Genomic DNA, 23,745 nt, shown 5'->3' with positions numbered 1-23,745 from the left:
CATGTGGGTGCCCTTTAAACATAGCTTGTTTTCCCACGCTGGGTTACCCGTTCACCCTGCTTGCATTTCCGTCTTCTAGCCTGTAGAACGTGTGTCTGTGCCTGAAAGGGCATGTTTCCTGTCCATCTGTTTATATTCGAGGGCTCCTATGTGATTAGGGGACACAGCAGAGTCCGGCTGAGAAACCGAGTCAGCGCTCACTACGCTGCTTTACCAGCCGGGCTGCAACCAGAAGAAAACCCCACTGAACATTAGAGACCATTCTCTAATCCCAAATCCTCTCTTTCGCTCGCTCGCTCTTCCCCATTCCCCCTTTTTTTCTTTTTCAGTTTTATTGAGACAGGGTTTCTCTGTGTAGCCCTGGCTGTCCTGGAACTCACTCTGTAGAGCAGGCTGGCCTCCACCTCACAGAGATTTGCCTGCCTCTGCCTCCCGAGAGCTGGGATTCAAGGTGTGGGCCGCCACCCTGGCCATTCTTTTAAAATAATAATAATAACAACTAATACTTATTAGTTGTTCTACCGTGTGCCAAGCACTGAGCCACTATCATGAAGGAATCAGTGTGTTGGGCAGAATAAGGAGACTGAAACTGAGGTGCAGGCTGGAAATACTGGAACAGGACCCAAAAGCGTTCCTGTAGGGGCTCTTTCTTTCCTGGGTGCCCAGGCTACGCTCTGCTTCCCTTAGGGAGGCCCACGTTAATAAACAACCTTTAAAACAAAATGTTAGCAATTTCCCTCACCTCGTCACTAGGGTTGACCCCTTAGTCACCCTCAGAGTAAGTCCAGAAAAAACACCAGATTAAAACAGTGCCGGCTAAGCCTTAGAGCTATTCCCATCCTTTCACTGGGAAAACTGACAGGCACAGCGGCCAGGCTGAACCACAGGAATAGCTAATCTCATATCTGATCCGGTGAGGTAATCCTAATCTGGAAAGAAATTTCCTAAACTGTCCTAAGAATCGTTAGCGGATTCCACCAAAAAGAGCCCATTAAAAAAAAAGGGGGGGGGGGGGAACCATGTTCTGAATATTTAAATGGTTCAGTAAATCCTCTGGTTACTCCGCCATGTAAACTCCCTCCTTAACTGCATCTGAGCTGCTTTCTCAAACCCCGCACTAAGAAATGGGTACGAAAAGGAACAAATCAGAGAAAGTGCTCTACAAAGAGGCTTTGCCTCACAGGAATCTTTAGACTGATGATAAGCGTGTTTTAGCCTAACTTAAAACACAGAAAGAAGTAGTTCTGCAAAACTGGCTCAGAAGACACCTGAGGTCCTTAGGGAGCCACGAGCTGGTACACAGTCCAACTCAGCCTGAGGGTAGGCGTTAGTCACAGCTGAGTGGTTCAGAAATAGCACTGGCGAGGTGAAGCCAGGCGAAGGCCAGGGGACCATTTCCTCAGTCAGTGGAGCCTCGCACCATCACAATTGCCCCTCACACACAGGCCCCGCGGGGCCCCCCAAGATACCGCACGAGCGTGAAGTGGGTGTTGGGAAGGAATCAGGAATACTCTTCAAGGCCGGTGGGAAGGAAGTAGAGGGTGAGCTACCAGAGTTTTGGAAGAAAAAAAAAAAAAGGGTGACTCTGAAATTCTGGCCTCTAGGATATTTGTAGCCTCTCAGCAAGCCCCGCAGAAGATAGGATGTAACGATTACAGCAAGGATCAGCCAAAGGGAAGGTTTCAAAAACGGGGGGGGGGGGGTAATGAAGAGGTAGTGGCTGGGGCTGGGGCTGGGGTACAGACTAAAGTTTTGTCAGAACAGAGAGAAATGTCAAATTTCCCTATTTGAAACATTGGCACTTCCGCCATGGAAGAGCTGCTTCAGGAAGAAATCTGTACTCTTTAGGGATAGAGGGGGGCCTCTTTGTAGCCACTGTCATGTGGCACTGGGTGGAGGAGACTGGGAGGGGGTTGGTGGACCTCTTTCACACAAGCCACTTATGCATTTGTGAGAGTTTGCTTCTCAAAGTGCTTCCATCGCCGGCCTGGGAAGGAAGCTGATTTGAGGAGATTGTGTTCTCTTTGGACGGGAGGGAGGAAATACAGGGAACATCATTTCTCACAGAAAACACCAATTATCAGTGGAGCCTTTTCTTTGTGCTCAGATGTGATGTAATTGCTTTGTGCTTTCGCCTGCTCTGAGTGGCAGCTTCAATCTTTGTCACTCTAAGGGGCTGTTTGCTGAAACCCTCTGGATATTAAATGTATATTCTGTTGTGCATTTTCAGTCCTTATCTATGAACCAGAAAATCCCGTGGCCAAGGAATTTTTCTCACTTATTGAAGAAATATTGCTGAAGGGTAATTTTAAATTTTGCAATTCTTTTTTATTTTTTTCTCATAGAACTGTAGACGGTGTTTAAAAAGAAAATGTTATGAGAGATTGTGAAAATACGGGTTCAGGAAATGTTAAGGAATGTCTAACTCATGGTTCTCAACCTTCCTAATGCTTTAATATGGTTACTCGTGTTATAGTAACCCCTGACCATAAAATTATTTTTGTTGCTACTTCATAACTATAATTTTGCCACTGTTAGGCATCAGAGTGTAAAATATCTGTGTTTTCTGATGGTCTTAGGTGACCATTTGAAAAGCTTTTGACTCTCAAAGGGGAGTTGAGAACCACTGGCCTAAATGGATGTTTTGAATAGCGTAGTAAAATCAAAGCTTGTCTTATGAGTAGGAAAGATTACTGCCCTGTTCGCTGCGTGGCATGGAGCTGCCCAAACAAGGCAGCCTGTGTAACCACACCCGTGTGTTCTGGTATTACGTGCTTCACAATTTCCGGTGATGCCAGGACCCCCTAAATCACCCTAAGTCAGTTTCCCTTACTCTAATTGAGGAGTTCTTTTCCCTTTTAAAAAGTTTGGTTGGTTGGTTGGTTTCTGAGACAGAGCATCAAGGCCCTGCGGTCGTGAGCCTCCTGCCTCAGCTTCTGGAATTCAGGGATCCCACAGGGACTGTCATGCCTAGTGTCATTGCCAATAGCAGAAGTTCTTTTTAGACACCTGTGTGTAAGTGAACCTTGAGTGCACAGACGTCTGCCCGATAGGCAACAGAAATACGTTTGACCTTCTTGCTCTGTTTTGATTCTACACCAAGTTCAGCTCAGTGTCTCGCTCCTCAAAATACCCATTTCATGGTGTAAAGTAGGAGTCAAGCATATAAGTATTTTCAGCGCAGGGACCCTGGGGGGCTTCACTAGCGCCGCTCTCCTTTCTGTGGCAGAGAAAGCTCAGAAGAGCGAGGACGATGAAGAGGACAGTGAGGAGGACACGAGCAGCGAGAGCGAGGCAGAGAGCAGTGAGGATGCGAGTGACGACAGCTCCGACGAGTGTGAAGATGGGTCCTAACGGCCGCCGCTGTGGAGAATTATTTTCAAGAGTGTATGCCATGCAAATGCAAATATAAAGAAGAGAGACAGTGCCTCGCGTGTCCATGCTTTCTCAGTGCTCCGCGTTCTTAGTTGGAGCTCCTCACCCGTGCTCGAGGCAGGACACACAGAGAGGGACACAGGGAGGAGGTGGAGTGTGCCGAGGCCACAGCAACCGCTCACAAGCTTTATTCACCCTAAGTAGCAAGCGTGTTACTGTCCCCATTTTACAGGCGACAAAAGTGTGGCGCGGCGAGGGTAAATAGTTCCTCCAGGGTGAGTCACCTCTTTGTAGCATCTGGATTTGGCACCGTGACAGATGGCTCAACATCTGTGCCTTCAACTTCCTTTCAATGACCTCAAGCCTTAAAAGAGAAATAACAGTAATTCACGTGGCATGTGTCTGCGGTGCTCAGCAGCTCCTCCTTGGCCGAGGGAGTAACCTCCCCGATTGTATCCCCAGCAACTGGTAAGTAACTGGAAAATAAAGGTGTGTGTGTGTGTGCGTCTGTCCGTCCTCTGGAGGCCAGAGGGGACAATGAGTTCCCTGGAACTTGAGTTTCAGGTGGTTGTGAACCCCTGAGTGTGTGGTAGGAACTAGGGTGGTAACCGGTGCTCTTAACCACTGAGCCATCTCTCCAACCCCGAGATTCAATGTTCTTTGATAAATTTCTGCCACTTTTAAATTGGCTGTGAGATAATTAAGGTAAAATTTAAAATAACCCCTAAATAATTTCTTTATAAATAGGCCAATCTGAATGGAGGGCGAGAGTTTTTATTTTTTTTAATATACCACAGTGTCATGGTATATGCAAAATACAGCATAGTGCACAAAATACTCTAAAACTGTTACTGAAGACTAAGGGTTTTTTTGTGGGGTTTTTTTTTTTGACATTTATTTATTTGTACCTGTGTGTGTGTGCACGCACCTGTGCCCATGTTTCACCACAGTGTTCATGTGGAGGTCAGAGGATGACTCACAGGAATCCGTTCTCTCCCTCCACAAGAGTTCCAGGCTAGACAGTAAGTGCCTTTACGCACCACGCCACTTCACCAGGCTGTGGACTCGCTCGGTTCACGCTGAAGCTCATTACCGAAAGGTGCTTGAAGGGAAGGCCTCACACAGAAGGAGACAGTGAGCTCGGGAAAGACTCTCACTGAAAGAGTAAAGTGTGAAAAGTAGAGAATCAAACGTCATTAGCTCCGTCGGCAAACCTACAAAATGAATAAGAGGGAAAGACACACAACACCTTTAAATAATAACCTTAAATACATTTTTTTTAAGGCAAGATTTCTTGTAGCCCAGGCTAGCCTCAAAGCACACACTATGTAGCAGAACATGACCTTGAAGGTCTGCTCTCCCCAGCCGCTGGAATGACAGGCATGCATCCCCATGTTCAGTTTTATGCTGTTCTGGTTGTGAACCCCAGGCCCGTGTACATGCTGGGCAAGCGTTTCCAACCCCATTGCCCTTTGCCTCCTTGCTGTTTTAGAATCCTTGGACTTTAAGATGCCTAATTTTGGGGAGCAAATGGCTAAGCTTTTAGTAAGTCTGGGATCTGATGACTGTTTTGGGTAGGCCGGCCAGAGGAAGTCAGGGCACACTCTAGCCACACTGTCCTGAATGCATTTGCAACCATCTGTCCCCATTGCAATTGTCTTCTTTTTCACTGAATGTCGTTCTCCAGTGAAGGCTATGCATCCCGCCATCTGAGTAGTAGATTTATTCCAAAGGAAATGAGTACTCTCAGTTGTATCAGGAGGCCTAGTCTATTGTGGGTGGAGATAATCCTGGTCTTATGGTCCTGGTACTGCAGGCTGAGCAAGCCACAAGGCAATAAACAGCGCTCCTCCGTGGCCTCTGTGCCAGCTCCTGCCTCCAGCTGACTTCCTTCACTTATGAACTGATATTGACATATGAACAAAATCAGTCCTTTCATCCTCATGTCGTTTTTTTTGGTCATGGTGTTTCATCACAATAGTGACCCAAAATAAGACAGGATTTGACATCGGCAGATACATATAATCAGGCAAAATGTTTATAAAATAAATCCTTGTAATGGAGGATACAGAGTCTGAACTGGCCGTCTTCTGTAACCAGACAAGGCTTCCAGTGGTGGGACTGGGATACCAACCCAGCCACAAAACCCTCAGCCTACAATCTGTCTTGCCTGCAAAATGTGCTGGGGCATTGGCAGAACTTTTGGGAGTGGCCAACCACAAGTATGTATTGTAGGCATTGTATGGACAGTTAATTTGAGGCCCACACCATGAGAGGGGGCCCATGTCCATCACTGCCCAATGACCAGGAACTGGAGGCTGGATAGCCCCAGAGACCTAGGTTAGAGCCAAACACTGGCCAAAAAAAAAAGATTTCTAATGATGTCCTGCTCTATATTCATAGACCTGTGCCTTATCAGCTGTCGGGAAAGAATGCTGAGACTCACAGCCAAACACTAGGCCGAAAGAGAGCCCAGGTTGGAGGTCTCCATTGGGTCCCTCCTGTTGGAGCTCAGGGAACCCCTCAGGAGGGTGAAGAGGAATTGTAGGGGCCAGAGGGAAGACACGGGAGATCATGACACCCAGAATCAACTAAGCAGAGCTCATGGGGGCTTAAACAGACCGAAGCAGCAATCTCGGAGCTTGGCTAGGTCCTCTGCATATATGTTATGGTAGTTGGCTTGAGGTTTTGGGGGCAACTCCAAAGTGGGATTGGGGGCATTTCTGACTCTTTCCTGCTCTAAGGACCCTTTCCCACCTACTCGGTTGCCTCACCCAAACTTGATGCTCGGTTTGTGCCTGGTCTTACTGTAATTCTTGTGCCATGTTCAGTTGCAGTCCCTGGGGAGGCCTGCTCTTTTCTGGAGAAAGATGGAGGGAGTTGGGGGATGGATCTCAGGGGAGAATGGAGTTGTGGGGAACTGAGAGCAATGGAGGGAGGGGCAGCTGCACTCGGGATATATTGTATGAGAGAAGAATAAACAAAAAAAAAATTTTAAGCCCACCGGGTACCAGCTGGCATTATGGTGCACACCAAAAGTACTCAGGAGGTGAAGGTAGGGGAATGAGGAATCTGAGGACAGCCTCGACTACATATGACCCTGTCAAAAAAATACATAACATGCTTAGAAATTAACACAGCCCAGGAAGTGAAAGACCTCTGCAAATACACACATGCATACACATCACACACAGACACACCACACAAACATTACACATCACAAAAGTCAGCTGTGTGAACATTTGCACGTATGTGTTGGGTTTTTGAGGCAGGGTTTCCGTCTGTAGCCCAGGCTCATCTTGAATTTACATCAGTCTTCCCCTTTACCTCCTGAGTACTGGATTCACAGGCCTGTGCCACCCCAAGCAGTTCCATTAGATATTTCAATTGTTAACTTTAATGAGCTCCTTGTCCCCTCTCAACATTTCAGCTGCTTTGTAATGAGGCTTTGGGTCTTTTAAGGCCTCAGATCCCTAAGTGCATCTTTGTAACAAAAATACTTTAAGTGCCCCCAATCCCACTTTGGAGTTGCCCCCAAAACCTCAAGCCAACTACTATAACATATATGCAGAGGACCTAGCCAAGCTCCGAGATTGCTGCTTCGGTCTGTTTAAGCCCCCATGAGCTCTGCTTAGTTGATTCTGGGTGTCATGATCTCCCGTGTCTTCCCTCTGGCAGGAACCATCCCTTGGCAATTAACATTCCGTGACAGTGATACATTTCATCATAACTTGTTTATCCCTTCACAGTAGGCTCAAAGCCCTGCCCATCATGAGATGTACCAAAATCACTTTCTTCCTACTGATGTCAGGAGAATTGTTCTGTTTTGTTTGACACAGGGTTTCTCTGTGTAGCCTTAGCTGTCCTGGACTTGCTTTGTAGACCAGGCTGGCCTCAAACTCAGAGAGCCACCTGCCTCTGCCTTCCCAAGTGCTGGAATTAAAGACATGCACCACCAAGCCTGGCTTGGGAGGATTTAACCAAAGGTGGGACAGAATAAATCAGCCAACTTCATCATCCCCAAAATACTTTCTTTTTACCCAAAACCTGCCATTGAAAGAAAAGAAACATTAAAATCAAATGTCACAGCTGGTCATGGAGGTTGCACGCCTTGATCGCAGCACTCCGGAGGCAGAGGCAGACAGATCTAGTTCGAGGCCAGCCTGGTCTACAGGGCAAGTTCAGGACAGCCAAGACTACACAGAAAAACCCTGTCTTGAAAAACCAAATTTAAAAAAAAAAAATCACTAGATGAAATTAATAGAAATTAATAAAGAGTTGTTGCAATCCTCCATGTTACTTACATTCTTCAAGGAGGCTTTGGTCTAGGGGTGGGAGTAGGTATTTTGCCCTTTGTTCTCCCTTCCTCTGCCTTCTCATCTGAATGCAGAAGAACAAAAAAAAAACCCAAACTGGCCCAAGACGGACCAGCCATATTCACTCTGTAGGTCAGGTGCCTTGCCTCCCTGATCAAAATCCCGATGCCCACTGGGAGATTTAGGAATGCGTCTATTCAGCCGTTCAAAATAAAACCAACAAAGCATGAACTGGGTGGTTACAGTGATTAAGAAGCATCCTGAGGTGGGACACAATGGTATGAATGATAACTTGGTTTCACAGACCTTTTGTGTGTGTGTGTGTGTGTGTGTGTGTGTGTGTGTGTGTGTGTACACGTGTGTGTGTGTACACGTGTGTGGTGCAGTGCCTGCGTGTGTGGGCCAGAGGTTGACACTGGGTGGCTTCCCCTACTGCTTTCCACCTTGTTCTTCGAGACAGGACCTCTCACTGACCCCAGTGGTGGTCAGCTGATTAGACTGGCTGGCTTGGTGACTTGCTGGACATCAAGGCTCCAAAATCAGCAGTGGATTTTCAGGTGCACTCCACCATAGCTTTTTATGTGGAGTTTGGGGATTTGAATTCAGGTCCTTATGATATCAAAGCAGATACTTTATCAATTGAGCCATCTCTCCAGCCCCAGAGCTTATCTTAGTGGAAAGAATGAATACTAAGGTAAATAAGTGGTAAACAGTGTTGGGGAAAAGAAGTGTCCTAGAGAATCACAGTGTTAAATAGAAGGGTGAGAGATGGTCTCACCAAGAAAAAAACATTAGGTCAAAGACTAGAATGTGGAGGAAAGAGCCTTGAGCACACCCAGGGAAAGATCTCTGCAGGCCGCTGAAAAGCCCAGAGATGGGAGGATTGTTGGTATAATGTTCTTATGGAATGTACACAATTTACCCTTGTTCATTCAAATGCTGATTTCTCTACCCCACTATCTGATTTCAATCCGGACATTGCATTGTGATGCTTATTCTAAGCATCACCTGTCTCAAGTTTGTGTAAACATGCCACTAATTATTGTCAATTAAACAACCAGCCAATGCTGAGCAAGGGAGAGAGTAGGGTGGGACATCCTGGTCCAGAGGGGAGGAGAAAGAAGAGAGTAGGAGGGTCGAAGAGGAGAGGTCGGCAGGAGAGGACTTGGAAACATGAGGAGAGATGAACTGGACCTAGATATGACTATAAGCAAGTATAATGTGGGAAATCTGAATGGGAGGAAACTATGTGGACTTGGAGGTTTAGGATGGAGTAACTCCTGCCCAGCATTGTGGTCTAGGTTAATTAAATAAATCCTAGTCTCTGTGTGGTGATTTGGGTATACACCTGGTTTAGGAATAACCATCATTTAACTAAAAGAAAATCGATAATATCAATAACCCACAACTGAGGATCCCTAGAATAGTCAAGAAAACAGCAAAGAGAGCAGTATGGCTGGAAAGAGTGGTAATGAACCAGCATTGCCCAGAATCCTGATGCCTTAGCAGGCTGACGCCATGACTGCCGGACTATTCAGGCTTAGGGAACCCAGTGAGTAGGTAGCACAACCAGCCGAAAAGGAAAACAGACCTAATCCCTCAAAGTCCATAGTTATGGGAAAGTACCTGCATGTCCTAATCTTGCTTTTTGACCTTTGTAGTTCTGCTTCTGGCCGAGTGTTCTTGCTAACTGAGGTGGGTCAACCCCAGGGTGGGGTTTCTGTGCTTAAAAGATCATCCTGAGAAACACTCAGAACTGTACTGGGGTCCTGAATGCCCACATGTAGAAGGCTGGCCAGCTGAGAAAGACTTTTTGTTGGCTTGACCCCATGTCCGAGTGGTCTTTCCTAGCGGATACCTCACAACAGGAACACTGCAGAGACCTGGGCTTACGATAAGGGTTGGACCCTAAGAGGGCTTTGAGTGTAACAGTGCAGGTCAGGACTCCAGAAAGCTTCGTGGAGGGGAAATCCAGCATGGAGCCTAGGGTTGTACACCATGGGAAGGAGAATGGGAGCAGTGGGAGCAGAAACAGAAGTGGATGAGGACTGAAAGCAGACCAAGATTTATCCAGACTGAAAGGGCGGAGCTAAGGATAACTCCAGGATGTTTGCTTAAGCCATCTGAAGGATGGAGATGTCTCTGCTTGTCATTCGCTGAGGCAGAAAAGGTAGTAGTAGGAATACATCTGGGGGGGGACTGAGAGTTTAATTTGGGACACTTTAGCGTACTATTATTAAAACTCTTTAAGCGGAGAGCTCCACGTACTATAAAACCCTGTAATGTTGATGATAAGAATGCTCATAGATAGGAATAACCTTTACAATCACGTGAGTGACTACAGGAGATCACCAAGATGAGGGTAGGAACCGCACACAGCGCCATCTCAGCATAGCAGCTTCCTTCAGCTCCCAGGTGAGTCTGACTTCCCCCATCACAATGTCGTCTTCTCCAGGACTCAAATCTCTGTGAGTCAGACAACCTTTATGTCACTCAGAAGAGGAGCCCATTCATCCCTGAATGGTCAACAGTTCTGCTGAAAGGAGGGCAACCAAATGAAAGGCTGACCAGCACAGCTAGTAAATTCAGTTTATGGGGCGGGGTGGGGTGGGGGGCCAAGGGTGTCAACCCCATTGTTGAACCAAGATGGAGGAGCAGCGATCAGCCTGATGGAATGCTACCCAACCAGGCTTGGCTGAACCGACAGAATGGGCGCGCCGACTTCAGCTGAGCAAAGCCCGCACAGCTATGCTCAGTCTCCATTTTACTGCTGAGAGAACTTAGAGCAAATGAGTGACAGCTGCGACATAAAACCAAGATTCAAAGTCAAGGGCTAGCAAGATGGTGCTAGTCCTGAGATTCGACAGAGAAAAACCAACTCCACCATTTAGAGCCAAATTTGAAGCAAGCTTTAATTAAATACTGGACAGGATGGCTTTGATCGTGGCCCCAGGACATGTTTTGCGGAGGTTTTTAAGGACAAATTCACATGACCACCATATTTTCCCAGGTGGCTTTATTTTCCAAGAACTACAACTCCCAGCATGCCAGGAAGTGACCTGGTCCTTGGGCAGATAGAACTGTAACTACAACTCCCAGAATTCCCGGAAGTTACTTGGTCCTTGGGCATGGGTGGGAGTTACAGGTTAACTTTTAGGATTTACAATGGCTTAGGAGGTAAGCTACCCCAAGGCTGAAGACCTGGGTTCAATTTACGGGACCCACAAGGGATGACGGAGAGAACCAACTTTCAAAAGGTGATCTCTTGGCCAGGACTGGTAGCTCACCCCTTTAATTCTAGCACCCAGGAGACAGGCAGGAGAATCTCTGAATTTAAGGGCCAGCCTGGTCTACATAGAGAATTTGAGGATAGCCAGGACTGTAGAGAGGCCCTGACTCAAAGAAAAAAAAAAAAGCTGTCCTCTGTCATCTGACCTTTGTACTGTAACATGTGTGCATCCATAGGTATGTGCACACGCATACACGTATACAAGTAAATATACTCAGCTGCCTCCTGGATAAAGCAGACTATGGTATGGTAATTAAATGAGAATCCGTAAAGCACATGCACAAATGGGGCTGGAGAGTCGCTCCACAGTTGGGATCACCGGCTGCTCCAATGCAGGCCTGGGGTCAATCCTCAGCACCCACGTGGTGGCTTCCATCTGCCTGGAGCTCCAGTTCAGCGGGATCAAGTGTCCTCTGCTGACCCCTGGGGGCGCCAGTCGTGCATGCGGCACACATAACAGACATGCAGTAAAAACATCCATACCCATAAACATAACTCCTACGAAAACCAAGTGAACACACAATCCCCGTGAGACTTACCACCTGTAATATAAGGACTGACCTTTCTCTTCGTCACACTGACAGAAAGAGAGACAAAGGAGCAAAGAGACAGAAACAATAAGCCTCCAACCACCCTCCTCCTCTAAACACTCCCTGTTTAGGCCAACAGGAAGCAATCCCGGGGCCCTCCTACCAGCTGAGGGATCTCTTGCTCTGTTTCGATGGAAGCTCCAAAGGAAGAGCAGCTCTCTCAGGTCTAGAGCTGTGATCCAGAGCTCCTCAGCCTGGGCTGTAAGTGGCGATGGCCCAGCACCCAGCAGCTGCCATGACATCTCTCAGCTGAGGGTGTTAGGACCCTTAGCCCTTACTGCTATTCCTCCTCACAGCCAGCCTTCTGGAACTCCGCTGTTCTGAGTCCCCAGTCCCATCCCTCCCCACGGTCTCTGGGTCTCTGCTGTAGACTATTCTCTGGGGCTTTAATTCCCATCTACTCAACAGTGCCTGGAGCTGTGCTGGGGGAGGGGCGTCTAAGACGGTCTCCATTCATTCCCCCAGTTACCAGTTACCCACCTGAGATAAAGACACAGGCAGTGAAAACACTAAAGAGGAGTTATTGGGACCTAGGCTACAAGGCAAGCGATGCACTGGACTGAGGCCGGGATGACGCCCTCCGACCTTCACCTGCCCAGAGAAGAAGGAGATTCGGGCTGCTTATATAACTTCTATCAACCACAGTCATTCTGCTTAGCCACACAGTCTGGAGCAGCAATTCCACGCCCACCCGCTTCAGGTGTCATGGGTGAATGAGGCGTTCCTGCCTGACTAGAATGAAGACCTTGCCGATGACTGGCCATTGCCGCTGTGGGTGGAACGGCCTGAGCATCCCCAGAAATGGTTGTGGTGGCATTCAAGGAACCTGAAGCTGCTGCACCTGAGGCAAAGACTCCCAAAGTTCAGCAGCTTCCGTGAAGTCTTTGGTCTTTTCCAGGTCTGAAAATCCAAGCGCCCTTATGCGGGGGGTGGGGCAGGGGGTTGGGGAAGGAAGGCGGGCGGGGGGGAGGAGGGGACCGGGAGGCATCAGTTTTTCTGCTCAGGCTGAAGAGGTGTGAGTTGCTGGGGGCTTTCACCATGATGGTTGGGAGACTCCTCCCCCTCCCCCTTGACTCCTCCCCCTAGAGTGAAGAACACTGAAGCGGGGTGGGGTTGTGGGTGGAGATGAGGATTGCTGTTGTCCTGTTCTCCAACAGCAGCGGCAAACAAATCCTTCACAGCCCCGCTGGACTTGGGATCTGCGGAGTCTACGGAGGGCTCCATCCAGCCTCCTTGGACCCTGCTTCTGGTCCAGCTACCCCCTAATGGAGGGAGAAGGGACCCACCACCCTTGATAGGCAGCCTGACTGCTCTTGCCTAGCAGCTTCAGCCACTGTGCTGATTTTGTAATTTCCAGTTTCAGAATTTCATACATGAACATAATACATTTTGATTAAATGCACCTTCCCCTTCTCTTCCTCTGACCGCCAACACCACTTGTCCTTCCAGCTTCCTGGACTCTCTTAGATCCCTAGTGCTGCCTATATGTGCTTGGGTATAGGGCTGTCCTATACCCGGGACTGGGACCCGGGCATCCTAGCTTTAGTCATTTTTAAATGCAAAACCATTAAGATGTGTCGACAAAGATCTGCCATGAAATTAACACTGTCTTCAAGAGACTTCAAAAAACGATTAACCTCTCCCCAACACCCTCGGGGAGGATGGAGCCCTCTTCCCATATCAACCCTTGTCAAAATTTCCCAAATTTCACCTTGGCTCCCCCTTAACCTGCTCTCAGCTGTAATCACACTACTGATTGCATAGCACGCCACCCCAAAACTCATGAGTCTGGAGGTCAGTTGCATAACAATGTCTGAAGCAAATCAAGTGGCCAAACCAGACAGCAAAGGGAGGGTAGAGGGGTGAGGAACTTTGAAACCCATCCTCCCACTCTGGGGCTTGGTAACTGGCTGCAGAGTTGAAACATGTCTGTCACATGTTTCATTTAGCCCTGACATTAAACGAAACATGTCTCATGTAAGAGCTCTTCAAATTTTCAGTTTAAATGCAACTAAAAGGTCCCTAGCTCACTAGCTCACGTGGTCAAAGAAAACAGGACTTAGGTCTGCCCCCTTACAATGTCGGGGAAGCTACAGGAGGATTTATTTCTGTGAGCCCAGTGAGCTGTTAAATACAAGCCCTTCACATAAGGACATACAACGTCAGGAGTCCGAGTGAGTCCTCCCATTAAGGTTTCGATTCCCCCAGGCCAATGCCTGGGAAGGAGCCAGGCCTGACCCCACAAGTTTAAGTAACTAGATTCTGCATGACCAAGTCAGAATATTCCAGAACCTTCTCACGCACAGTCCCAGGCAGACTAAGTCTGTGAATAGAGACCACTCACCTAGTATTTTAAACAGAAAAAGAAATGGATGAATTATTACTCAGTCTCTTGATTTTCTTTTTCCACTAACTCAGTTTACAGTAAAAATCCTGTGTCGCATCTGTATTCAGGTCTGTGATTTCTGTGCTATCTGCTCTACAGTGACGCTGTTTCTAGCTTACAATCAATGCACTCCGAAAGGACACGTTTGGGAGACAGGAAAAAGGCGCCACGCTGCCTGTCCTCTTTTATCAAAGGGACTCACGACCCCGGATGTTTTAGGTAACATCTGGGGCATTTCTCAGCATTTAAAAAGGTTCTGTTTTGGTTTTTGAAAAAAGGCAGGGATTCACGGGAAATGGAAACCCTGGCAGGCTTCCTTGAAGACCAGCTGCGTTTGAAGCTGTTGTTCTCAGGAACTGTAATCTGTCGCCCCCTGCTGGTCACTGTGATCGGGCTCGGGGTGGGCGTTCCTAGATGTACACAAATGTAAGTGCAACCCCCCCACTCCTCCCAGTACCGCTTGCTTGCTCGATTTATGCTACAGTGTATTCAGCTTCGGACTATCAAAGGGGAACGGCCAGATGACATCTGAAGAATCCAGCTCTCACTGGCATTTCCGTATCCTTTCCCGTGGTCTCCCCCACCCCACCCGACCCCGCTACCCTTTCTTTTAACACTTTCCAGTTTTCTAGGAACCAGGGCAGCTCTGTTAGCATGGGGCGTGTATTAGGGCCCTCCAAATAAAGTCCAGAAAGACACGGGGAATCTATCTTTAAAGAGCAGACACACAGCGAAGGAACCTGGGGTCTGACTCAAAGCCGTTTCCCCGGCCCTCCTTTTGGGAGGCACGTTTAAACGCCAGCACTGTCAATTTTTCCTTCTCCTCTCTTATTCTTAGAAAGAAATACTTTAAATAGACCTTTATGACCTAGCTAAAAATGAACTAAAAATCACTACTCTAAAATTACTGTTCCTGGAAACTAACAAGACGGAGTGCGTCAAAATCAGTTGACTTTTTTTTTTTTAATCTACTCACCTTGACAGAAAATATTTTAAGCAAAAGTGGGGGAAAAGCCCCGGAAGCAGGTTGGGCGCCTCTTCTACTCCTAACGCTCCTCCCTCCAGATTTTTTCTGTCTTTCTCTGTTTTGAAAAAGCCAGGGCCCCAAACACGTTCTGAGTATCTTGAAATGTCCCGAGGAAAGGGCACTGTGAGCGGCGATCACTGTTGACCTAGCGAACTTCGTGCTCAGAATAAGGTGAGCAGCCGCCGGCCAACCCTAACGCCTGGATGAGGAAGAAAGAACTCAGTCCAGGGTAATCCTCCGGCCCCTTTGTGCCTTGGAGGGCTGTTTTCCCATTTCTTCAAAGCTCAGATCCTTAGATCAAAACACGGACGACACAGCTGGCCGGACACCACACCCTTCCGGGCCACCTCTCACCACCGGTTCGAGTCCCTGGAGAAGATGTCTTTTTTTTTTTTTCCCACCCCCATTCCCCTAAACATCGCCCTCCTGAGAGCACGAAGATTAAAAAAAAGAGTGAAAACCACAAATGAAAACGTAGGTTCCAGATACTGTTTGTGAATAGGCAAACGACCAGGGCAGCTACCATCCGTCCAAATTCTTCGGAGAGGAGGAAAGGAGTGGGCGAAACGTTCCGCCCCACAATCCCCACCAGGCAAAATAAACAAGCAGTTACGGCCCCGGGAGGAGAAGGTGGGGAGCAGCCCGGAGCGGGGGAGGGGCTGGCCAGGCCCCCGCCAGGGATGCGCTCAAAGCCCAGGACGGCGGGCGCTGTCCTCGGTGCTGAAGCCTGCTCCCAGCCGCTAAACTCGATGTACCGGAACTGAGCGCCTCTCCAGGCCCTCGGTGTTGCATACCCCGCTGAGCCCAAGAGTCTTGGGTTGGAGTAGCAGATCATCGGAGATTAACTCAGTCACGAGCTCCTCGGTCCACCTTCCTCCCTGGCTCGCAGACATTCCATCCTCACGAGTGCAAAGAGACACAATAAACCAAAGGGTCACTAGCATTCGTTCAGTTGGTTACGACTATTCGTACGCTTTTAAATTGAGGACAGACAGAAGCCTTCCTTCTTTTCCTCCCCATCATAGGAGGGAGAGGGAGAAGAAGAGAAGAAGAGAGAGGGGAGACACGCCTCAAAAAAGGGACCCGGCCTGGTTTATTCTGCCATATCTCCTGTTGTAGAATATTCTTTTCCCCAACACGTTTTGGTTTTGTTTCTGTTTTGTGTGTGTGTGTTAAAACCCTAGGAGTAAGCGCTTTGAATTCCGTGGTCGGGGACAAACATGGTTGAACATTTCTTCATCTACTGTCACGGGGGAAGCGAAGGCAGCCGAGGGAGGCCGGCACCTGGGCAGAACCGTGGCTACTCAGCATCCAGAGGATTTTTCTTTCTTTCTTTCTCCCCTCGGGCCCCTGTGTCTTGGGTGATGAAGCAGTGGCACAGTGCTTCCTGGCTGAGGTCGCTACATCTTTTAAGGAGGCCACGGGAAGGGGCGTGGAAGAAACTCGGGAGTTCACGTCGTCGTGGACAGTTTCACGATGTTCTCAAAAGCCACGAGGGGCTCGGTTTGAGGGGACCGTTCCTCCGTGGACCCTCCTCCCCGCCACACCTCTCCCTTACCTAACCAGGCTCTGCAGCGCGCGGAACTTCGGTTCCGGCTGAGTCCACCCCTCGGGTTCTTTTTGTCTTTGGCGAGGGCTTTTTTTGGTGAGGCAGAGAGAAGGCAGCGGCGTTGTCTTTGGCAGCAGGGGAGAAACGCTGTGATTTCAATCCCTTTTGCTGATCAGATCGTATCTTCCCAGCCCTGAATCTCCGAGCTCCCTCACGAAAATTTTGGTGATTCGAATGATATTTTTTTTAACGTTTCCGTTGCGTGGTGATGAAGATCGGTAAGAGTCACACACACAAAAAGGGACGGGCCTAGGATGAGCCATCGAGTTCCCGGACGCGCGCATAAATAAACCCTGCCCGCTCCACCGCAATGGGAGGGAAAACACCAGGAAACAAGGAAAGCGGTCGCCCCGCCGGACCCAAACCTCGAGTCTGCTTAGCTCCCCACCCCCACCCCCCAAGAGCGAAAGACGGAGGGAGAGGGAGAGGAGAGCCGGGAGGGGGGCTCCAGACCCCGGCGGGCGGGCGCCTCCAGGTGTTGTCTGGGGCGCGCCGGGGAGCAGGCAGCCAGCGCGGGGTCTCCGGGCGTTTGGCGCCCTCTGGTGGGAAATCTCCCGGTGCCGCCTTCTCAGGGCGGGGGACTGGAGCCCGCTAGGTGAGGGTGCTTCAACGCTGCCAGGAGAGAACCTCCAGACGTCGTGAAATTGAACAGGAGTGAAGAGAGCGGCCCGAGCCAGGGAGCGCCACCCTGCCATCCTGCCATCCCTGCGCCCCCTCCACGCTCTGGTTCCCCGGGCGCGCGCAGCGGCACTGGTGCGTGTTATTAACCTTCAGACGTGATCAATCACCAAGATCTTTTATTTTTTTATTTTTTCCCCCATCTCAAGGCAGGGGGAGGGGCTCAGAGGAAGGGCCGTTGGACCCGTTCCCTCTGGTGGTAGCAGGCAGCTGGGTTCCAAGGAGATAGTTGGGAGATGCCTCTAACTAGACGAAGAAACCCGAGCGAGGAAACTCCCGGGCCTGGGTGGGCCCCTCATCTGTCTGCTCTGCCTCCACAGCCAAGCTAGCTCAGCAGAGCGACCCCAAGGACACCACCCAGAGAAAACCTTATGGAATCCCCAGTCCTGGGCAGACACAGGAAACTGACGAAGGCAAGGCAGCTGTTCTAGGCTTCTCCAAGGGACGGCAAGCAGGGCGAAGGAGGGGAGAAAGAAGAAGCGCCCGCCGAGGCAGGATTCTCCGCTAGGAATTAGCTTTTTCCCAACATCATCTCTCCCAACATTGCCTGTCTCAAAAACAAAACAAAACAAAACAAAAAAACAGAGCGCGCTGAGTGCATCCTGGATTGCTCAGAGGACTTGTACACACACACACACACACACACACACACACACACCCGATCGCAAACCCCGTGAGCTGGATTTCTAATCGCCCCGTAGAGCTCCAGCGGCGGTCAGACACCTGCACAGGGGCCCCGCCGCCGGGCGGGCGAGCTGCCCCCGCGAGCGCCGGCCTCGTGACTCCCCCGCCGAGCGGGTCCCCGCCTCCCCGCCCCGCCCCCGCCTCCCCCCCCCCCCAGCCCAGCGGCCGCCTCTCCGGATCTCTCTCTCTCTCTCTCTCTCTCTCTCTCTCTCTCTCTCTCTCTCTCTCCCTCCTCTAGGCTCGCGCGTGCCGGACCGGGGATCGCGCAGGCGAGCAAGCAGCCGGGGGTGACGGCCCGGCACGTCCGCCCGGAGCCGAGCCCAGCTGAGCCGGGGGACGCCTCGAGGAGGAAGCGCGGGCGGGTCCAGCCCCGGATCGCTCAGCCGAGGTGGGTAAACGCCGAGCGGCTCGGAGCTGCCCGCCGGCGCCCAGCCTCGCTTCCCCAGCCGGGTCCCTCCAGCCCGCGGCCGCTCGGGCCCTGCGCCCTGGCCCCGCGCGCGCGCCCGTCGCCCCCCCTCGCACGGCCCGGCGCGTCCCGCCGCTCCGCTTGCCGCTGCCCTTCGGCGCCCCCGCCCCGGCGCCCCCGAGGCCCTCCTCGCTCTCGCCACCCCGCTCGGTTTCGTTCCCGAGGACGCGCGGGGGCCGGAGGGACACCAGAGCCGTTCTTTCCCTCGCGCCTCGGGGACCGGAGCTCGGGGCTCTCGGAAACGCGCCTGGGGAGCCGAAGGTGCGAGGAGCGCTAACCTGTTACTTCCCCGGCACCCGCCTTCCACCGCCGAGCGGCGAGGGCGCGCGCGGGGACAGATGCCCACGCCGGGGGACCGCGCGCAAGAGGCGGCTGGTGGGCTGCGCTCTGCGGGGTCTTAGATTTACCCGGATTAGGGCTCTCCTCCCTCCTCTCTCTCTCTCTTTCTCTCTCTCTCTCTCTCTCTCTCTCTCTCTCTCCCTCCCTCTCTCTCTCCCTCTCTCTCCCTCTCCCTCTCTTATTCTTTCTCCATCTCTTTCTCTCCCTCCTCTTCCTTGTTGCTCTCTCTCCCTCTCTCATTCTTTCTCCACCTCTTTCTCTCCCTCCTCTCCCTTGTTGCTCTCTCTCTCCCTCTCTTATTCTTTCTCCATCTCTTTCTCTCCCTCCTCTTCCTTGTTGCGCTCTCTCTTCTCTCCCTCTCTCTGTCCTCGAGCGAACACCAAATAGGGGTGCCGCACACTCCTCTACCCGAGGTCTCTTGCGCCCTGGGCGCAAGTTCGCCACCCGGGTAACGTCCTCCTTTCTACCCTCCGCCACCTTCTCTGCCTCAGTGAGACAGACGAACTCTGGGGACGAGGCAGAGGAGAAACAGCGAATCTAGGACGGAGCGTGGCCCTGGTTTTGAGCTAGCTAGTGGGACAAGAAACAGATCGGCAAGGCTCCTGCACGCTGCCCTTTGGCTGTCAGGAGTGCAAGGTGACTGGTTCTTAGCATCAAGTCCTGGGTGACAATACAAAAAAAAAAAAAAAAAAAAAAAGAACCTCTTTTTTCTCTCACCTTGCCTCACCAAAGTCCCTGTCCTCGGCGCTCCGAGCCACCTTCTTTCCAAGGAAATAGCCAGACACAACAACGGGAACCAGACACCGAACCAGACGTGCCCGCCCCGCGCGCCCTCCCCCACTCTGCCCGTCCGCCAGGCTGCCGGGAGCCCAATGGGGCTTGTCTCGGCTCGGCTGGAATTCGCCTGAGGAGTGCTCCCTAGTGCTCCCAGCCCTGTCCTCGCCCCACCCCTCGCGCCCTGCACGCGCCTCCGGCGCCCCTCAGCTCTCAGCCTCCCTCGGGGAGCCCCGTTGCGCCTTCTGACTTGAGAGGCGCCCGGGGCTACCGTGGCTGCGCCCTGGTCCCCGAGCTGGCGAGCGCCTCCCCACCCCCTCCCACCGACCGCGCAACCAGGACCCAGCTCGCTGCCCTTGGTCTCCCTTCCGTCTCCCAGACCTCTGCGCCCCGGCTCGCAGGACCCAGGAACCCCCCTGGCACAGCTCTCCCTTCTGTTTGCAGCCTGTGCCTGCGCCCAAGCCGCAGAGGACCCCTGAACTGGAGCGACCCCAGGAGCGCCGGGCTGATGGCTTCCTCCGCCCCTTCGTCCGCAGCCTCCTCGAACGCGGGAGCCGATCCTAATAGTACCAACCTGCGCCCCACAAGTAGGTCCTGCCCTAGTTCCCTATTCAGTGGACTGCAGCGGGGGTGGGGGCGCTGGGACTGCGGGACGCTGCGCGCTCGCAGCGCCGGGGGAGAGCGCGGAGGTGATGGAGGCTGGGAAAGCAGCGGGGCCCCAGCCCGGGTTCCTGCTTAGAGGTCATTTGGCTGCCAGGGACTCCAGGTTGCCCTCCGGGACAGCGAAGAGAGGGCGCCTCGCCGGGGCCCCGCCAGACCGATCCCTGGGGCTCCGGCGGCTGGTGGAGGCGCGCGGGGCGCTGTGTTGTTGTTGTGGTTTTGTCTGACGGGACAACAGGGGTCAGAGCAGGGGGGCGGTGTGAGGAGCCCGGAGTCCCCGCGGGAACAGTTTTCCAGCTCTGGGTTTGAGCTCAGGCCTGACCTCCCCTCCCTCCCCTCCCCCGCCCCCAGGCGCTTTCTACCCAGTCCATAATCAGGGGAAATTTCGACGTTAATTGCAGCTTTTAGAAAACTCCGGGTCCCTAATTGCTCCAAATTCGCGTCTAGCTATTGACGAGCGAGGGCGAAGCCAGGGGCGTGAGAGGTGCACGAAACTGCTTGAGATTCAATTAATTACATCTTAGAGACAAAAAGGGGCGCGGGAGGTGGCAAGAGGTGCGGGACTAGCTAGGGGGAGAAACGGCTCGCCAGGCGTGAGGCGGAAGCGGCCCTCTGCCTCTTCCCGGCCGAGGACCTGTCAGCAGGTGACAAGTGTTGGAGAGACCGGCTCTCCAACCCGACCCAGAGGGCTGGAGACAAGGGATTTGTTTGTCCTTTTTTTTTTTTTCATGTTGGGGTGAAGTCTTTCCCCACCCCTCTCCCCCCCAAAATCTATGGGCTCCAGACAGCTCCAGCCCCAGCATCTCTCCAGAGGAGGAGCTGGCGGAGATCAGCGTGGTCCAGTGCGCCTAGGGCTGCGTGTTTATGGCACTAACTGTAATCCCGTGAAAACGATTGTTTCCATCAACGCCAGGGCCAGGGACCCGGCAGGAAAGCCCTCCTTCGGTTTCTTGGTGCAGACTCCGAGGCGGGGGGCCCTAAGTCCTCGGGCTACCTCGCAGTCCCCTTAGCAGGCCCCCTCTTCCAGCACGCAGGCAGGCGACAATTATCCGCACAACAAAGCCGGGCTCGGGAGAGTCGTCCGAGCTGCCGGCGGCACGTGAGCCAGGCCAGGTCCTGGCGGCGGGGCCTGCGGTGGGAGCTGGCCCGGCAGCGCTCGAGGCCTGGGCCCCTTTTGTCTGTAGATCCGACCTGGGTAGATTTCTTCCCCCCCCCCATCTCACTCCAGTCTTTATCCTCCAACACACTCCGTTGGCCCCTCTCCTGCAAGGTTGGGGGCCACCCCCCACCCCACCCCCACAGGCACCCCCACATCCTGCCAGATCACCCCAGTCCTCACCCTCCAGCCTCCGCCGAGGCCGAGGCTACGGTCTGAGTCCACCCTGGCGTGGAAACCACCTAAAAGGGAGGCCCGAGAGCTAAGGACCCCACCCTGCCCCCGCCCCCCACGGGAGCACCTACCCTTCCCTGGAGAGCCCGGGAGAACGGGTCCCTTGCTGTCCACTTTCCACCCTTCCCGGAGGACACACCCCCGCCCGCCCAGCCTGCTGGGGGTCCCGGCCCCTTCAGGGTCTCCGGGAAGGCCTCCTGCCTGCTCCCGTGCACACCTACACACCGTAAGCCAGCACCCCACCCCCACCCCCGCGGGCTGTCGGAAAAGGTGTTCTCAACTCCACCCACCCACCCACCACAAAGGGGCCCTCGCCCCATCTCTCCTCCTCCTCGCTTGGGGGCGCGGGCGCCGGGGTGTTTCTGAACGGCCAGCCTCGGGCCAAGTGACCTTGGGGGAAACTCTAGCCTCTCTGAGCCGGAATGCTCCTGTCACCTGAGTCTTGGAGCTGCGCTCCTGCGTGGTGGTTCGCGGGTCCTTTCGGGGATGAGCTGAAATGGTGTTTAAAGAGAAAGCCCAGACACGGGGTGGAGGCCGAGCTTTAGGCTTCGGGCACTGTGGTTAGGGTGCCGCTGTCGCACCCTAACCACTGTCTGTTAGTGGAATCCCATCCCATCTCACGACGTCAGGCCGTTTCTTCTCCCTTCTGGGGCTCTGTTGAGCCCGGGGTTTAATGGTTGGAACTGGGCTCAGCGCACCGCCCGAGGAGCGGGCCGGGCTGGGTGGGGGATGGGAGGCGCCTCGCTTGAAGGGATGCGGAGGGGATTTCTCCCCGGGCCCACCCCACGAGTCTAGAGGAAGGCTCCTGGGGACCGCAAGTAGGCCGCCTCTTTGCGGTCTCTGCTGGGGGTTAACGCGGAAGAGCGGTGGACCAGAGCGCCCTGAGAACAGCCTGGTTTAAAAATAATAATAATAAAAATAAAAAGGGCAAAGTCCTGGCGCGGGTGGTTCAGACCCGGAGGAAAGGTGCCTGCATCGGCCTGCTTCAGACTTGAGGGGTCGGAAGGAAGGGTTAATTAGGAGGCGGCTGCCGAGGGGGTGGGGCGGGGAGGGTGGGCTGGGGACAGGGCGGCTGGCGCACCATTGTCTCCTCTCCTCCCCAGCACGACCGGGGCAGCCATGCGAGTCCGATCATCTAGTCAAATACTATTTTTCACCCAATTAATTCCTGAACTCTTCCGCGACCCCATTTCATGCCAGTTTATTTTAAGCTGCCACTCGGCTGGAGACCCGCCAAGAAATGATGAGACGTTTGGGTCCCAGGTGCTTCTATGTTCCCTATCTGAGCGCCTGGCCGAGGCCTGGGGCCTGGGCCTGGCGTTTGGGCGCCAAGGCCTGCTAGATCTTTGTGCCTGGGCTTAGCCTTTGCCCCGGCGGAGACCGCCTGGGAGCGGGGTCCGCGTCTGTGAGTTCAGTACCCGAAGTCAACCTCAGACGGGAAGACTCTCGGGACTCAAGATGCAGGTCGCCCCCCCCCCCCCCCCGCTCCTTCCCCGGCAGAGCTCTTCGCGAGGCCCTCCCGGGGAGGACCCCCACCGCCCTCGCGGGAACCTTTGTCCCCTGGTCGGTTCCCCGGTGGTCTGAACCCTCACTAACGCCCTCCCCCCGTCTCTCTGCTCCTAGCGTATGACACTTGGTGTGGCGTAGCCCACGGATGCACCCGAAAACTGGGCCTGAAGATCTGCGGTGAGTGGACGGGCCCTCGGGGGCGGAACGGCAAACGTGCCAGTGGGTTTGGAGGCGCGTCCGGCATCCGGAGGGCCACCCTGCCCCGTGGGTCTGGTGTTCGGGCTACTTTCTGGTCGCAGCGCCCAGCGGAGGAGGTCCCCCGGAGGCCTCGGCCCTACGGGGTCCTCTCCTGGGTGCGGGGACGCGTTCTCCCAGCATGGCCTCGGAAGCCGGGCTACAGCACCCCCAAGCGGCAGCCAGGGCGACCTCGTTGGCGCCGGGCTGCTCGGACTAGCGCGTTCCAGCCCCCGGATCTGTCAAATCTCATCGAAATAGCGACCCAGTTTGGTTTTCCCCGCGAGCAGAGCAAAGGCGCGATAACCCATCAAGGCCGTGACCAACCCTTTGTGGTCACCCACCCCACTCCCCATCCCCCGATTGAAAGTGGCTTCCGCAGCCTGAGGCGTTTGCACCTAATTGTCACCGCGATTGAG

At 52.9% G+C, this 23,745-nt stretch overlaps 2 protein-coding genes and 1 long non-coding RNA gene across 4 annotated transcripts in view; 2 read left to right on the top strand and 1 right to left on the bottom strand.

Annotated features, from left to right (window-relative positions):
- Positions 1-3,422, top strand: part of Erich2 (glutamate rich 2) — a 32,523-nt gene extending 29,101 nt beyond the window's left edge. The window contains exons 11-12 of the mRNA XM_060390536.1: positions 2,231-2,302; positions 3,230-3,422. Coding sequence (XP_060246519.1) covers positions 2,231-2,302; positions 3,230-3,354 — 197 coding nt within the window. The 3' untranslated portion in view covers positions 3,355-3,422. The remainder of the gene's footprint in view (positions 1-2,230; positions 2,303-3,229) is intronic.
- A 13,950-nt stretch (positions 3,423-17,372) lies between these two features.
- LOC132655947 (uncharacterized) lies at positions 17,373-18,108 on the bottom strand. The gene is made up of 2 exons (XR_009593923.1): positions 17,929-18,108; positions 17,373-17,817 (listed from the first exon to the last, which is right to left on the bottom strand). It is a non-coding gene; the product is annotated as an uncharacterized LOC132655947 (long non-coding RNA).
- A 43-nt stretch (positions 18,109-18,151) lies between these two features.
- Positions 18,152-23,745, top strand: part of Gad1 (glutamate decarboxylase 1) — a 38,340-nt gene continuing 32,746 nt past the window's right edge. The window contains exons 1-3 of one of the 2 annotated variants that reach the window (XM_021639257.2): positions 18,152-18,342; positions 19,978-20,120; positions 23,207-23,269. In XM_021639257.2, coding sequence (XP_021494932.1) covers positions 20,042-20,120; positions 23,207-23,269 — 142 coding nt within the window. In that variant the 5' untranslated portion in view covers positions 18,152-18,342; positions 19,978-20,041. Of the gene's footprint in view, positions 18,343-19,259; positions 19,396-19,977; positions 20,121-23,206; positions 23,270-23,745 lie in introns of those variants that run through there. The other variant, XM_021639258.2, reaches the window with a different exon arrangement.

This window comes from Meriones unguiculatus, chromosome 8 (assembly GCF_030254825.1).
Source record: "Meriones unguiculatus strain TT.TT164.6M chromosome 8, Bangor_MerUng_6.1, whole genome shotgun sequence".
Classification (NCBI taxonomy): domain Eukaryota; kingdom Metazoa; phylum Chordata; class Mammalia; order Rodentia; family Muridae; genus Meriones; species Meriones unguiculatus.
This window is presented reverse-complemented; position numbering and strand designations above follow the sequence as displayed.